This window comes from Nothobranchius furzeri, chromosome 2, assembly GCF_043380555.1.
Source record: "Nothobranchius furzeri strain GRZ-AD chromosome 2, NfurGRZ-RIMD1, whole genome shotgun sequence".
Lineage (NCBI taxonomy): Eukaryota > Metazoa > Chordata > Actinopteri > Cyprinodontiformes > Nothobranchiidae > Nothobranchius > Nothobranchius furzeri.
The window spans coordinates 22,615,886-22,630,225 of NC_091742.1; the positions used below are offsets into that span (position 1 = coordinate 22,615,886).

Consider the following 14,340-nt stretch of genomic DNA (forward strand, 5'->3'; position numbering starts at 1 on the left):
TGAAACATTGTGTTCGGTTTTGACACAAAACGGTACAAGCAGAAGTGATCAGAGGCTGAATTCACTCAGAAACGAGGACAACATCTTCAAAGTTTTGCAGGACTGCAGCGTGTTCGTGCAGCTTTTTGCAGCAAGCGCCGCGCGCGTCACCTGAACGCGTCGTGACACGAACCAGATTACAGTTTCACTCAAAACAAATGAAAACGCAAAACAAATATCGATCCTGTTTTTGTGTCGGTCTTCGCTCAGGTCTAATGAGTCATGACATGAAGCCCGGAGCCGTCCTCCCACGCACGCCTCTCCCCGTCCTTATTTGAGGCGCTCCTGGGCTGCAGACCTCAGAGCAGCAGCGCAGCTCTGTCCGGCTTCTGCGGAGGGACGGGAGCTGGTCTCACAGCGGTTCCACCCACCCTTCAACAACATGAGACCCATCCTGGTAGTCGTTACTTGTCTTCTTACAGGTAAGCGAAAACCTGGCGTGTCTTTCTGCAGTTTCAGGACCATGGACAGAGACACTGCTTTATTAATTTGTTTGTTCAAATGCAGAAAGTCTAGCGCTTCCACTCAGCCAAGAGGGACAGAGAGAAGACGTGGTATGCTTTTCCAGCTACATAAAACGCTTTGTTTTGATCAAACCTTTGCCTCTGATCGGAGATCTGACTTGATTGGCGTCTGCAGGTAACACGATGTTTGGCTGAAGTCCTGTCCAAAGCTCTCTCCACACCGGACGCTCAGTTGGATCAGGAATGCAGAGACATCATAAAAGCAGGTCAGTTCAGATCGAGCTCATAGATTTACCTGATTTTGTATTTCTACATGCAAAAAGAAAAAAATAGCTTCTTTTTGAGCACGAGCTCTTTTTTTTGTTACTAAATTAAATTAAAGATGTGAATAAAACAGTTTTTAGCCTTCAGTTACTGAAAACAATGCCCTCAATGCAAAATACAACAACAATACTAAATAAATAAGCATACTGAAAATCAACATCATATTGCTTTTGAATTGTGGTTTAACAGAAAAAAACATTGAAATTAATAAACTACTTTGGACAAAAATGGAAAAAAAAACTAAAGAAAATAATTTGACCATCGGGTCACGCTAAACCAAGATGTGTCCCGTCATCAGCACCACCGCTTCATTCTTCTAATCCGACAGTCAGCCTACTGAAAGAAGAACAGTCACAGTGCTGTTTGGTATCCGAGTGTGTACCACACTGAATGGACCACAGAAAGCTCAGGACAGAGTTGTCTCATGAGATTAGAAAGACTATTATTGACCAGTGGTGTGCAGGTAAAGGCTGGAAGACCATTTCAATGCAGCTTGGTGTTCCTCCGACTAAATCTGAACATGTTGAACTGCTGCTGTTTGAAACAAAGTGGACAACTGAACCACTGGATAAATTAAAAACAACAAGCCACAAAGCTTGTGGGAGAATGTCCCTTGGACACACGACAGCGTGAGCTCCATATTCACCGAAACGAACATGAAGAAAAGAGCACTGAACCTGCTGTGAAGGAGGCTCAATCCAGTGTGTGCAGCAGGTTTGCTGCATGTTAGGCAGGGTCTAATGAAATTTCAAGACCATCAAGGCAATGTGGAGCTAAATGTGCCGCCCATGTCAGAAAGTCTTGTCTCAACCCATCAATCCTCCAACAGAATGAGGAAGACCTGAAACACAAAAGTCTTGGTTGTACGAATAAGTTTAATTGGTTTGAAGAAAACTGAGGAGCTGGAGCACTTACAGTAGGTGAGTCAAGTTTTGATAGGTGCAAAGTCGGAAAAACGGCACTAACGTTTTGACGCAAGATGCATCTTTGTCAGAGTTAATGATTAATTAGTTTGTTTCAATGCAAAACTCACATTTTGCATCCTTTAGTGCTGCCGTGTGGGTCTCTACTGCCTCTGTAAACACTTTAAATGTGAAATAAAAGTCCCCTTTTGTGATGTCACAAACAGGGAAAGTAGAATAGAGGCCCTCATTACAGGAAGGGAGAACTGCTGCTGACATATCAGAGCTTTTCATCTTATAACAGCAAATCGGGGATGGGTGGGCGTGGCCAACTCCAGCTTGTTCTCTTTAAAGTGGCAAAGCCCAAAAACGGCTCATTCTGGAAGGTACTGAAACTGTCGAGAACTAAACGGATGAAAGGGTTTTTATGATAGAGATTTAGAGCAAAAAACTTCAGAAACATGTTTATGTCTTCTTTAAATGATTTTGTTCAACCACAATTCAAATGCAAAGTCAGACATTCATTAACCGTCAGTTAAAGTTTGTCATGATCTTTGCTGCTTAGGGTTGTCCAGTTCTTTCAGTGAACATGGTGGAACTTTCATTCTTTCAACAGCCTGAAACATGTTCCCATAATGACGTTCAAATCTTTTTAAAGCTAATCTTTAGCCCTTCTTTTTGTCTTAGGGGTTAATCACGCCTCGCTGAGCAAGAAGAGCAGCGATGGACTCGTAACACAAGAGGAGGCGTCTAAAGGTCACACTGAGGAACCTGCAGCAAAGGCAGCAGATGTGAAAGACATTGAAGCGCTTCTGAAATCCGTGGAGGAGGAGAGAGCAAACCTTGAAGATGAGCACAATCAGCAATCCTGGAGTCTGGGAGACAGAACGTCAGAGAATGGAGATGGAGGAGAACGGGTGAAAAGGAGCAGCTGGAGGCTTGGAAGGTACCGCCAGAGGAAAAGCAAACGCGGAGAGGAGGAAGATTTTGAGCGTAGTCAGGAGAGCTGGGGAGGCACGGAAAAGAGGTCGGAGGATGAAGAAGTGGCCGAGGAAAGTGAAGAAAAAGAGAAGAGGAGCTGGAGACCCGGCAGGTATCATCAAAGAAGACACAAGCGAGATGACGGAGAAGAAGAAGAACCGGAGGAAGAGCGCAGCCAGGAGTCCTGGGATGTAAACAAAAGGTACGAGGATGAGGAGGAAAGAGATAAGCGCATATGGAAGCCCACACATCGTTACCATCACAAGTCAAGGCTCCACAAGCGCAGCGATGATCCGCTGGAGGGCGAGGTTGATGAGGACCGCAGCCAGGAGTCTTGGAGTGTTGACAAGAAGAACTGGAGGCCTGGAAGGTATCACCAGAGGAGACATAAGCGTGATGAAGAACCTCTGGAAAACGCTCGGGAAGAACCGGATGAAGAACGCAGTCAGGAATACTGGGATGTTGATACTGGAGTAGAGAAACGGAACTGGAGGCCAGGCAGAATCCACCAAAGGAGACACAAGCGTGATGAAGAGCCATCCGAGGGCAACCGGGAAGAACCGGATGAAGAACGCAGTCAGGAATACTGGGATGTTGATACTGGAGTAGAGAAACGGAACTGGAGGCCGGGCAGATTCCACCAAAGGAGACACAAGCGTGATGAAGAGCCATCCGAGGGCAACATGGAAGAGCCAGAGGAAGAACGCAGTCAGGAATACTGGGATTTTGATACTGGAGTAGAGAAACGGAACTGGAGGCCGGGCAGATTCCACCAAAGGAGACAACGACGTGATGAAGAGCCATCCGAGGGCAACCGGGAAGAACCGGATGAAGAACGCAGTCAGGAATACTGGGATTTTGATACAGGAATGGAGAAACGGAACTGGAGGCCGGGCAGATTCCACCAGAGGAGACAACGACGTGATGAAGAGCTACCAGAGGAGGCCAGAGAGGAACCGGAAGGAGGACGCAGTCAGGAGGACTGGGGTTATGAAAAGAGACAGGAAACAGAAGAGGGAGAAATAGAGAAAAGGATATGGAAGCCGACACACAGATACCACCATAAACAAAGACTTAACAAGCGAGCAGGAGGACCGTCGGAGGAAGAGCAGAGGGGAACTTCGGATGAATACACAGAAGATGAGAAAGACAGAGATGAAGCTTTGAGGTAATTCTTCTGTCATAGTTGTTCAGTTTTCCAACTTCCCAGATTTTAAAGCAAAACATGCTCAAACCAAACATCCGTGTGTTCATACCGCTTCCCGATTGGACCATTTTAGGTATCTGGCTGAGAAGCGTAATCCCTGGATCTCCAGAGGCTACTACCACCCTGCCTGGTATAAACGGGATTCAGAGGAACCAGCTGCTGCTTCAAACAAGGTGATAAAATCCTTTTCTAGTTTTCAGCCGTTTGTGCAGATGTCCAACCGTTCAAACTTTTTAACTGCATGCAAGGCTGCGGACTTTAAGGTAACCCTTCGTTTAACCTCTGTTGGACTGGTTCAGATGGACCAACTGGCCCAGCTGCTGAGCTACAGGATCAACCAGCTGGCTCACCACTCTGCTCAGGAGGAGGCAAAGACGACGAGGGCGCTCACTCCACCGGAGGTATACATGCTGCCTATCCTCCACTCATGATGCACTTAACACATTTCTCTACCGCGCTCGTTCAAAAGAATCCACCGTAGGCTCCCAACACCGGCCTTTAACCCTGGCTTACCCACGATCCACATTCACTCCTGACGACGTTTTGTTTCTCAACTTTTCTGCCCCGTTTGGATTTTCCCGCCAGTACTTTGACTGCCGCAGTGATCAGAGTCTAATGATAGTTGCCTCCAAGAGCAATCAGCCCTAATATGCTCATAAAAGAAGGACGGTCGCCTGCAGGAGTCTCCTTATCTAGTCATGTGCATTAGAGCAGAGAAACAGACTACTGAGGCGGTGTCATAGTGATGCATTTGTTCCACCACACTTTAGCTGCAAGGACAATCAGAGAATATGCAACTCAAGGGAGCAATCAACCCATTAGGGGTCTCCTCTACACACACACACACATGCTGCAGCAACACTTCCACCCGCGGCCACTTACAGTTCAGAGTTTTGATGTCTTTCAGGAGAACGAGCTGGAGAACCTGGCAGCGATGGACACGGAGCTGCGGAAAATTGCAGCCAAGCTGCACGACAAGCCCGCGTGATCCTGCAGCGTTTGGATAAAAATCCTCCATCTTGCCGTTCCTCTGCTAGTTTTGTGCTCTTATTGATAAACGTGACTAAATATGATAACACACCAAACTTTTGCCATTTTCGTAGTGTTTAGTGATGTAAGGACGACTCATTATTCAGCATGGGAATGACTTTTGGTGTTTCTATAAATATGTCTGAGAAACGTTTAAGAAAACGATTCAAACGTGTTAAAAAGTTTGTTCTGTTTGCACCGAATAAAGGAAGTTATTCTGGGACCAAAACAAGTTTTTTTTTATTTCTTGAGGTCAAAGTGGTCACATAATGAATATAATCCTGTGCAGATACAGTAAACCTATATTTGCAAGTCTAATTTGTAACAAATGACTTAAAAAACAGTTAACAGCTGGTTTCAAAACATAAACTTGTTGTTTAAAAAATGAAAAAGATAATTTCATCACTTTTTTTTACATCAAAAACATCTCAGGTGGCTTTTTTAAACCACGTTCTTGACATTATAGCCTAAGAAGCGATCTGACAGCTGTAGTTCAACAACCCCTTTAGGTTTAGATTCGTTCATGCCTCAGTGTTCGTCCATTCTCTGTTTCTTTGGCGCTGGCCCCTCAGCTTGTAGGGAGCCAGCTGGTTTGGAGTGGTCCATGGCAACAGTTGTCCCTGAGAGGAGGTAGCCCCCGCCCCCGCTCATCAGCAGCACAGGATGAGTCCTGTTAGGCAAAACCTGGGGACCAAAAGAGACGCAGTCAGGAGACGTAAACCCTGCTGCCGTGGCTGGGAGAGAGAAAACAGAAGGAAGTCGACAAAAGCTACCTTCAGCCACTCTCAGAAGCCGTCGTCGTTTTCTGTTTCTTTGCAAACTTTTTTTTTTCCATTTGTTCAGAAAATCTGAGGGATTCAGGATGAGTATTTATTTACCTGGTAATGCCGGAGCCAGGTGTCGGTGAGTCTGAGGTTGACCGTGCCGCCTTGTTCTTTAAGTTTTGTGTAGCACTCGATGAGCGTCTGTAGAAATCAGGCAGGAAATAATAATTCATACTGAGCCGGGATCCCCCGGAGGTTTCTTCCTGTTCAAAGGGAGTTTTCCTCTCCACAGTCGCTACATGCTTGCTTAGTATGAGGATCGCTGTATGCAATTTGCTGGGTTCCTTATATAAGAAACCTTTTACTGATTGGCTTAATGAACTGACCTGTATTGGAATGTCTACTTTGTGAAGTGCCTTGAGACGAGACTTGTCGTGATTTGGCGCCATTTAAATAAACTGCATTTAACTGTGTTATAATTGGGATGATTATGGCTTACAGTTTATGAAAACCCCAAATTCAAAATTTTACATAATTAGAATATTATGAAAAGGCTCAAAGTGTCACACTCTAATCAGCGAATTAATCTAAAACACCTGCCAAAGGTTCCTGAGCCTTTAAATGGTCTCTCGGTCTAAGATGAGGTACTGAAATAAATGGACTTTTGCACCATATTCTCCTGTTTCCGGTTTCATCTGTAATCATAAATACTAAAGCAAACAAAAAGCAGTCATTTAAGAGACAGTCGTGCACATCTCACCTCTTTATATTGTGAGAAAACCACGAAAGGCCGCGAGGGGGAGAGGAACTTGATCAGTCTGAGGAGGACGGGACAGGGGTGAAAGCGACTCGCTATGACCAGCCTGCATGTGGGAAACAAAGATGATCAAGCAAACCTGCCTAACATTTTAGAAAAAAATGCATCGTCAACAGTAGATTAATTAGAAATGTGTAGGTAGGCAGTTCAGTAGTTTAGCTCATCAGTGCTGGAGGAGTTCCTGCCCATGCACAGCTGAGAACCACTCAATATTTTCTATCTGGATGAGAATCAGAAGCTGATTTAGGACAACGTGGAACTCTGGACTCTGGTTTCTGTCTTTAAAGCTGTTGTGATATAGAGAAGATCAATGCCTCAGGAGCAGATGCCACCTTCATTTCAGCTCATGCATCAATCATAAGAACCTTTAGGGTTCTCACATTTATACGAGGAACAATCCATTCATTCACGCCCCTAAGAGCACCGCTAACTAATCGCTCTGTGTTCACCCAGAGGAAGGTTAATTATGCTTTACGACTGCTATGATCATTTTCAAGGCTTTTGTCGTGAATACATATATTTTTTTATGTTTGGAAATCTATCCGAGTAGCTTTTGCTTAGTGCACGGTTTAATTGTAAACTGATGAAAGCAGAGTGAGAGCAGGAGGAGACGGCTGATGCTGAGGAGAGCAGAGTGGTGCAGAGAGAGAACGGCAGAGCTAATCTGACACCGACCCATCAGCGTTCCTGCCTCCCAGCAGGGCAGCGGCAGCTGCCAGCTTCCGTCGCTTCTCCTCCAGCTTTGACTTTTTTTCTTGAGCCTTAAAAAAAAAAAAAACTCCATTAACTCAAAAGGAAATACCCACCTTTACACAAATAAAACACATGAGCTAGCTTCTGTTCTTAAAGAGCAAGTCACCCCCTGCCAGAGTCTTACTCCACTCTCACTTCCTGTTTGAAAAATGCAACAAATACTGGCCCAATCTCAACACTCGCACTGCGCCCTGCAGACTTCAGCAAAGTGCACTTGAAGAAAGTGTGCTGTAAGGTTTGAGTGCGTGGTACACAAGTGTGCAGATAACTGCAGAATTGGGACAGGGAGCATTGCGTCATCGATCGCAGCGCGTGCTGGGATGCTGGCCGCTGTGATACTTTTTTCAAAAACCTTTATTAACAACTTTTAAACAAACAACCAAACAGTTCTTTGAAATAAATTTACATTTATTGCTGCTTTATCTAAGAGTTTCAGAGCATCAACTAATCGTCCTAAAATTAACTACTTTCATTAGAAAATAAATATTTTCAGAACAGTAACTTGAGCCTTTTCTCCTGCAGCAATGACTTGTGGGTAATACCCTTGCCCGAGGTCTGCATCGCTGCGGACTTGGGTGAAGAGCAGATTAAGGGTGCAATGGGGCGTGGTCAACTTCCGCACTTGAGAATCAGAACACCCTACGCACTCACACCCCTGGCCGGGAACGCGCAAATGAAAGGCGCAAGGGTGCAATTGAGAGTATTGGGACTGGGCCAGTGTCTACCAAGAGGGTGGAGCCGCCACCAAATACACAAACAGGCTCATAACGACATCACAATGTACCAGCTAACGTCATAGCGTACCTCTTAGGCAACAGCAATGGCAGATTTAAATAAAAATGCAGTGCAGAGGTTTTACCTGAAGAGGGTGCAACACTAATAGTTTGAGGCAGAATATTTAAATGTTAACTAAGATGCACTAAAGTGCCAAATTCTTGACTCCACATGTTAACAGCACAGTTAGACACTCATTTATAGTTTATCAGCAAACAAAAGTTTATTTGGGGGCAACTTGTTCTTTAAACTTGGGACGTACTTTGATTTCTTTGCGTTTTTCCTTCTCCAGGTTCTCCTGGTCCTCAGCAGAACTTGTCTCCATGCTCTGCTCCTCTGGACCACCGTCCTGCTGTTCCAACTCGGGCTGGTTTTGTTGCTCCTCTGCAGCAACACCAATCTGCCTGTCAACAATCTGATTTTCACCTGTAACATTGGTAAATAATGATTATTATAAAATAAATCGGTTTTTACTGGAGCTTTAATCTAATCAGCATCTTGCATTATAGAGAATAAAAGATAAAAGAAGTAGTTTTATTGTGTTATTCAGGTTTGAATTAAGAAAACTAAACTCTGAAATCTTAGTTTTTCAACCATTTTCTAATAAAATGATTCCTGTGGCTACTTTAGCACCAGATCTTGGGTTCTAGAGCAGCTTGTCTTTAAAGCTGCAATAGCAAATCTGCCAAACAAGAGAACTTACTTAAAAAACGCCTCTTAACAACGTTCCAACACAGTATAGCAATGAAGATTTTGTGGAAATAAAAATGAATAAAATTAATGAAGTGGCTTGGGGTGGGCGATATAGCCTAAAATCTGTATTGCGATATAATTTGAAAAAAGTGCGGTAACGGTAACGATATATGACTTTCTTTTGTATATCTGTCAAAAACGACTGTTTCTAAACATACTCACGTACCAGATACATTGCAGCAGCAGAATAAACACACTTCAAACAGGATAAAATGCCATTTTAAGAAAATGTATTAATTTTCTGGCTCGCGGACTTTCTCGTACAGTTTTGGCATCTCTGTTTGGCTGAAGTGTTTGCGGCTCGGTACCTCGTAACGTGGATCGAGTGTCTTAATCATGTCCCGAAAGCCGCTTTTCTCCACTGTAAGAAACGGCACCATGTCCTTACACAGGTACGTGGTAAAGGCACTTGTAATATCAATCCACCGTTGATTATTTCTCTCATACTGAGTGCCTTTAGCAAATGCTTGTAAAATATCCGTCTGCTGGTGTGTAAGACCACCTTTTTTCTTACCGCTCGACTGACTGGGCGTTTGTTGAGGACGCAGTTTTTGGCTTTCTTCGTATTCCGCAACGTGCTTCGTTTTGAGGTGGTAAAACAAATTAGATGTATTCCCTCTATTCGCCAATACTTTCTTCCGACATACTTTGCAGATGATATTGTTCTGTTCCACATCCGACTCCTTAAAGCCAAACCAAGTCCAAATGACCAATGTTGCACCGGTCTTCTTTACGAGAACCTCCTCCACCACAGGCTCCATGCTTTCAGCCTCAACAGACGCCGCTTGATGACGTCATCAACATGCGCTAGATGACGTCATCAACATGCGCTACCGCGATAGGCCGATATAGTCAAAATCTCTACCATTGGCCAAATTAGTATCATTTCTACCGTATACCGTTTATACCGCCCACCCCTAGAAGTGGCCCTCTCACATTTGTCTAAAAACCTCTGTCAATAACACGGCTTGGTCCGAAACCAATGATTGGACATTTAACGGAGGATTATTTTCTTTGGGTGAACATTTTTTAAGACAATGACATGATCTCAGTTGCGTTGCAAATTCTGGTTGTTAGAATGGCATCTAAAGGTAGAGCAGGTAGAGCTAACTCTGTTAGCTTCCTTTGACGGTCCATCACTAGTTTATATCAACTTGGTGAAAAGCAAAATGCCGTACCAGCTGAGGGGTCTTTGGCAGAGGTGTCCAGAGAGCCTGCCAGCAAAGCGTTGACGTGGCAGATGGGAAACTCATGCAGCGTATTGTGAAAATGAGCAGGAAAGCCAAAGCACTCCACACCCGCTCGAACAGGCCCCCCTCCTGGGTACATCTGAATCACTGATCCGTAGCCTGGATGAGGAGGGAACGGAGAGCAATTAAATAAAGGGCAGAGGAAGGCTTTGTTCAAACTGAGAAAAATAATAATAATAAAAATAAAAATAAATAAATAAAAACGGCCATTCTTAAATCAAACCTGCCTCCCATTCGTTCCATAATGGCTCCCAGTACAAGTCCCGCACAGGTCTCAAACACCAGAACTTTACTGCCAGCGTGGACGTTTGCCAGAGTCAACATCTGTGCGAGTGTGTCATACCGCAGGTGGCTGCATCGCATGGGAACACACGCAGGAATAAATCATCTCACTGGTACTTTTGGACCATTTTCATTGGTTCTGTGGGTCACTGCGCTGGCTCACCAGATCTTTCCTGGCTCGCGGCCATGGTACATCATGGCCAGGACACGACAGGTTGGCTTTACAATAGTCACGGTGTTTTCATACCTGGAATACCGCAATAACACTTCCAACAAAGCAATAACAACAATTCACCTGAAGCTGCAACAGAGTTTATCTGGAGGTGGGACTCACTTCTTCTTCTTCTTCTTGATGTATTTATCCTGGGCATATCCAGTCTTAGTAGTGAAGGTGGAGCTGTTCTCTATCAGCTGTTGCACGATTTCCTGCGGACCAGACACGCACACACATTATCCCACTTCACATTTTTAGCCTCTACGTGCTTCATTCATGTCACAATAAAGACTGAGTTTTAGTTTTTCAACCAAGAACCAACAAACAGATAAACACTGGCCTATCTTCCAAATTATCACCATTCCACTGTGCACTTTGATGTCTAAACTAGAATTTGAAGAACAAGAACTGTCCACTCCTTGTTCCCTCCTCTCCATGATTCAAAATGCTGCCTCACTGCCACCTACGACTGACTGAAAATTGTTTGTTGTTATTATTGTTATTGTTGTCGTTAGGGGCTCGACACACGGGAGGCGACAAAGGACCGCGATCAGCGAAATTCGTCGCTGTCACTTTTATTACCTGACACACGGGAGGAGATCCGCGGCAAAGCCGTCTACGCGTTCTGTTCCATGGCGAAATCGAAACTTCCGTTGTTTTGTTTGGCTGTGTCAGGTTGGAGGGAATTAAGGTTATTTAAGCGGTTCAGAGCTAAAAAAGCGGCAGATATGGTGCTGCTAGAGTTATGTGAAATCTTACTTCTGATTTTACTATAAAACATAATAATAATCAACTTCTCCTCCATGTTTGCTCGGAGATGTTCAGAGCATCCTGTCCACTCATTGGTCGGTGAATGAAACCTCTTGTTGATTGGTCCTCGTCCGAGCGACAGCGATGAAAAGTTGGAAATATTCAACTTTCTGGGGTCGCGTCGCTGGGTCGCCTGTGCACGACACGTGCAAAAGTCCAGAACCTCATAACCTCTTCAGCAAGCTCCCTAGAGACATTGGACTACGCACAGACTCTAGAACCCCTGAGCCTGGGATCAGTGGACTCAGTGCTCTCCTTTAAAAAGCAGCCGAACCTATTAATGCAGGCTTTTGCGTAACCTCATCAACCCCCCCCCCCCCCCAAAATCTGCACTCCCCAGGATCCACTGATTTTTCTCTCTCTCTCTCTCTTTACATTTTTAATCACAATTGTCCATTTTTGCTCATTTTAAATATATTTTAAAACTTTTTCTAAATGCTTGTTTATATTTTTTGTTTTCGTGAAGCACCTCGTGATTTTTATCTTGAGGCGCTCTAGAAATGATATTTTCTTCTTCTTCCATGTTCACACCCAGAATCAAACCCAGGTCTTCTGCATGAGAGTCAGACATCTTACAAGGTGAGCTACACTCTAGTAACATACACAGTATCTGTAACTTTTATATCCTTGATGACAGCTGAAACAACGTCAAACCAAAGAACGGTTCAAAGCGAAAATGGCTATTTTGTTGCTAATTTGCAGGAAATATCTAGAAGAAAGTTCTACAGAAAGTAGCTAAGGGTCCTCAGAAATGTAGCTAGTTTGTCACTAGGCGTTAGGAACAGCGACAAAGTGGCACTGCCTCTCTCTCTGCTGCTAAAGCTACTGATAGCAAATGCTACGGGCTATGCCTGAGCGTGAACGCGCATGAAGCAGCCTGCTCGACCCGAGCATCTCTCTTTTTCTGTGATTTTACAGAAAAACAGGCAATCACAGTAAAAATGCCAGGGCTCATTCTACAGGACCAGGGCATTGCAGGAGAATGTATGAAGAAGACATTTATTATTTCTATACATGTTTTGGCTGTCAAACTTCCATAATGTCCCTTTAAGTAAAATACCAGAATGGTGGGCACAACAAGGAAACTAGGACATGGCTTCCTTTTAACACTTTAACCACGTTTAATGCGAGCCGTTTATCTGAAACTCTACCAAACTACAAATGCAGAATTTAACAAAAAGAAAATTCTAAAATTCTCTTCCAGCAAACATATGCGCTGCACTTCTATATATATAAAAAAAAAGAAATAAAAAAAGAAACTTTTAAATCATTTTAAACTATGTGCAAAGGCAGAAAAGTCTAAATCTAAACAATTAAATTACAAATGAGCTGACCGATAATAAATTGGGTTTTGCATGATTTATGTGTCTGTCTAAGCGGCGTTTAGTCACAGCCACTTTCAGACACATGACTGGATCTGTGATTAAAGTTAGTAATGTACCTGACCCTTCAGGCCTTGCTCTTTCAGCGTCTCAATATCATCTCTGGTCAGCTTCTGTGATTTGCCGTCATCAACAATGTTCCTGTTGTCCGTACCTGCCACCTTTACATCTAGAATCAAACACAGAGTACACAGTTAATCCTGAAAAAGAACAACATGTTAACAGTTTTGTCTGAAGAAATCTTGAATCATACCTATTATAATGTTATTATTGGTGCTATACCTGCAGGACTTTCTGTGTCCTGTTCCTTACGGTCCTCCTTTGGCTGCAGGTTTCCTCCAGATACAATCTCAAACGTGGTGCTGTACAACTGTCCCACTGCATTATCCAGAAATATCCACTGCTTCTCAAAGATCACCTTCCTGTGTGTAAATGACCTTTTAATAGCGTCATATTTATGCACAGACACTATATAAGCGTCTATAACCAAACAAGTTGAAATTAAAATACATTCACATATTTATATCTACGTGGTTAAAGTTTTTACTTACTTCTTTAGCTGAATTTGCACAGCTTTATAAATGTCTCCACGTTTTAACACAACATTGTCACCCTCTTCGATTCTGTACTGATTATCGTCTTCGTTCTCAGCCATAATAAACTGCTCAAAACAATCCTGTTCGGTTAACTTTATATCAGCAAAATAAAGATAAAAAATAGAGGCAAAGATAGGATAAGGCACTAATTTCTTCTGGAGAACTAGAAAATACTTTACGTTGTTTAACACACGTGTTAGCACTCTTTCCCTAGCCTCCCAGGATGACTGAACGAAAACAGATTTATCTCAGAGCAATGATCCTGTAAGCGCGCCTGTGATTGGCTGGAAAAATGTCAAAGCGATTAACCAGCCAATAAGAGCAAAGTGTGAGTCAACTGTAGATTTCAGAAAAATCGATAAACGAGGAACTTCACGATGGCCGTGTTCGAATTTTTATTTTATTTTATTTTTTTTATTTAGGATATTGGTTCGTTAACAATACAGTCAATATACACAAATGACTCAATATCGGCCGTGTTCGAGTTGAGCTGCGCCTCGCCTGGAAAACTGAGAGAGCAGACGGAAGCAGCAGGGGGAGTACACCGGACAGATTTCCCTACATTTGTAGCTCGGAGGTGATGACGATGGCTGAAGATATCGCGTTACCGGCATGCACTGCTCGCCGATCACCGGTGATCTAATCTGCGCAGAACTGGCTCACCTCGAACGCAGCCGATGCTTGATATGATCTGCCTCATTGTACTGAAATTATTGTAAACCTGTGAGATACATCAGATGGGAAATAAAAAAAAATGTTCTGCATTATTGGGAACAGTGTTAAATAAATAAAATCTACGGCTTTTTATAGTGACTATTCTTTTGTGAATGATTTATAACAAAATATAAGAACTAATTTAAAAAGCCCAAACGAAACAAAAGTGTGAGTTTTCTTTCTCATTAAAAAGACTAACCTATGATACTTAAAACACTGTGATCTGTGTGAGTGTATATAGTAAACATATGTTTCAAATAAACTTGTTTTCAATTGTTTTGTGAC

General features: G+C 43.3%; 2 protein-coding genes across 2 annotated transcripts; one reads left to right on the forward strand and one right to left on the reverse strand.

The window, feature by feature from the left end:
* The first annotated feature begins 302 nt into the window (after positions 1–302).
* chgb (chromogranin B) lies at positions 303–5,048 on the forward strand. The gene is made up of 7 exons (XM_015948154.3): positions 303–461; positions 547–593; positions 679–769; positions 2,417–3,878; positions 3,991–4,090; positions 4,217–4,318; positions 4,825–5,048. The coding sequence occupies exons 1-7, from the start codon at positions 422–424 to the stop codon at positions 4,903–4,905; spliced, it is 1,923 nt and encodes a 640-aa protein (XP_015803640.3). The 5' UTR covers positions 303–421; the 3' UTR covers positions 4,906–5,048.
* A 110-nt stretch (positions 5,049–5,158) lies between these two features.
* Positions 5,159–13,574, reverse strand: trmt6 (tRNA methyltransferase 6 non-catalytic subunit). The gene is made up of 12 exons (XM_015948155.3): positions 13,297–13,574; positions 13,028–13,167; positions 12,805–12,914; positions 10,674–10,765; positions 10,503–10,586; positions 10,285–10,409; positions 9,986–10,156; positions 8,317–8,480; positions 7,203–7,288; positions 6,471–6,573; positions 5,825–5,911; positions 5,159–5,630 (listed from the first exon to the last, which is right to left on the reverse strand). Exons 1-12 carry the CDS (start codon positions 13,398–13,400, stop codon positions 5,475–5,477), a joined length of 1,422 nt encoding a protein of 473 aa, XP_015803641.3. The 5' UTR covers positions 13,401–13,574; the 3' UTR covers positions 5,159–5,474.
* Positions 13,575–14,340: the final 766 nt, after the last annotated feature.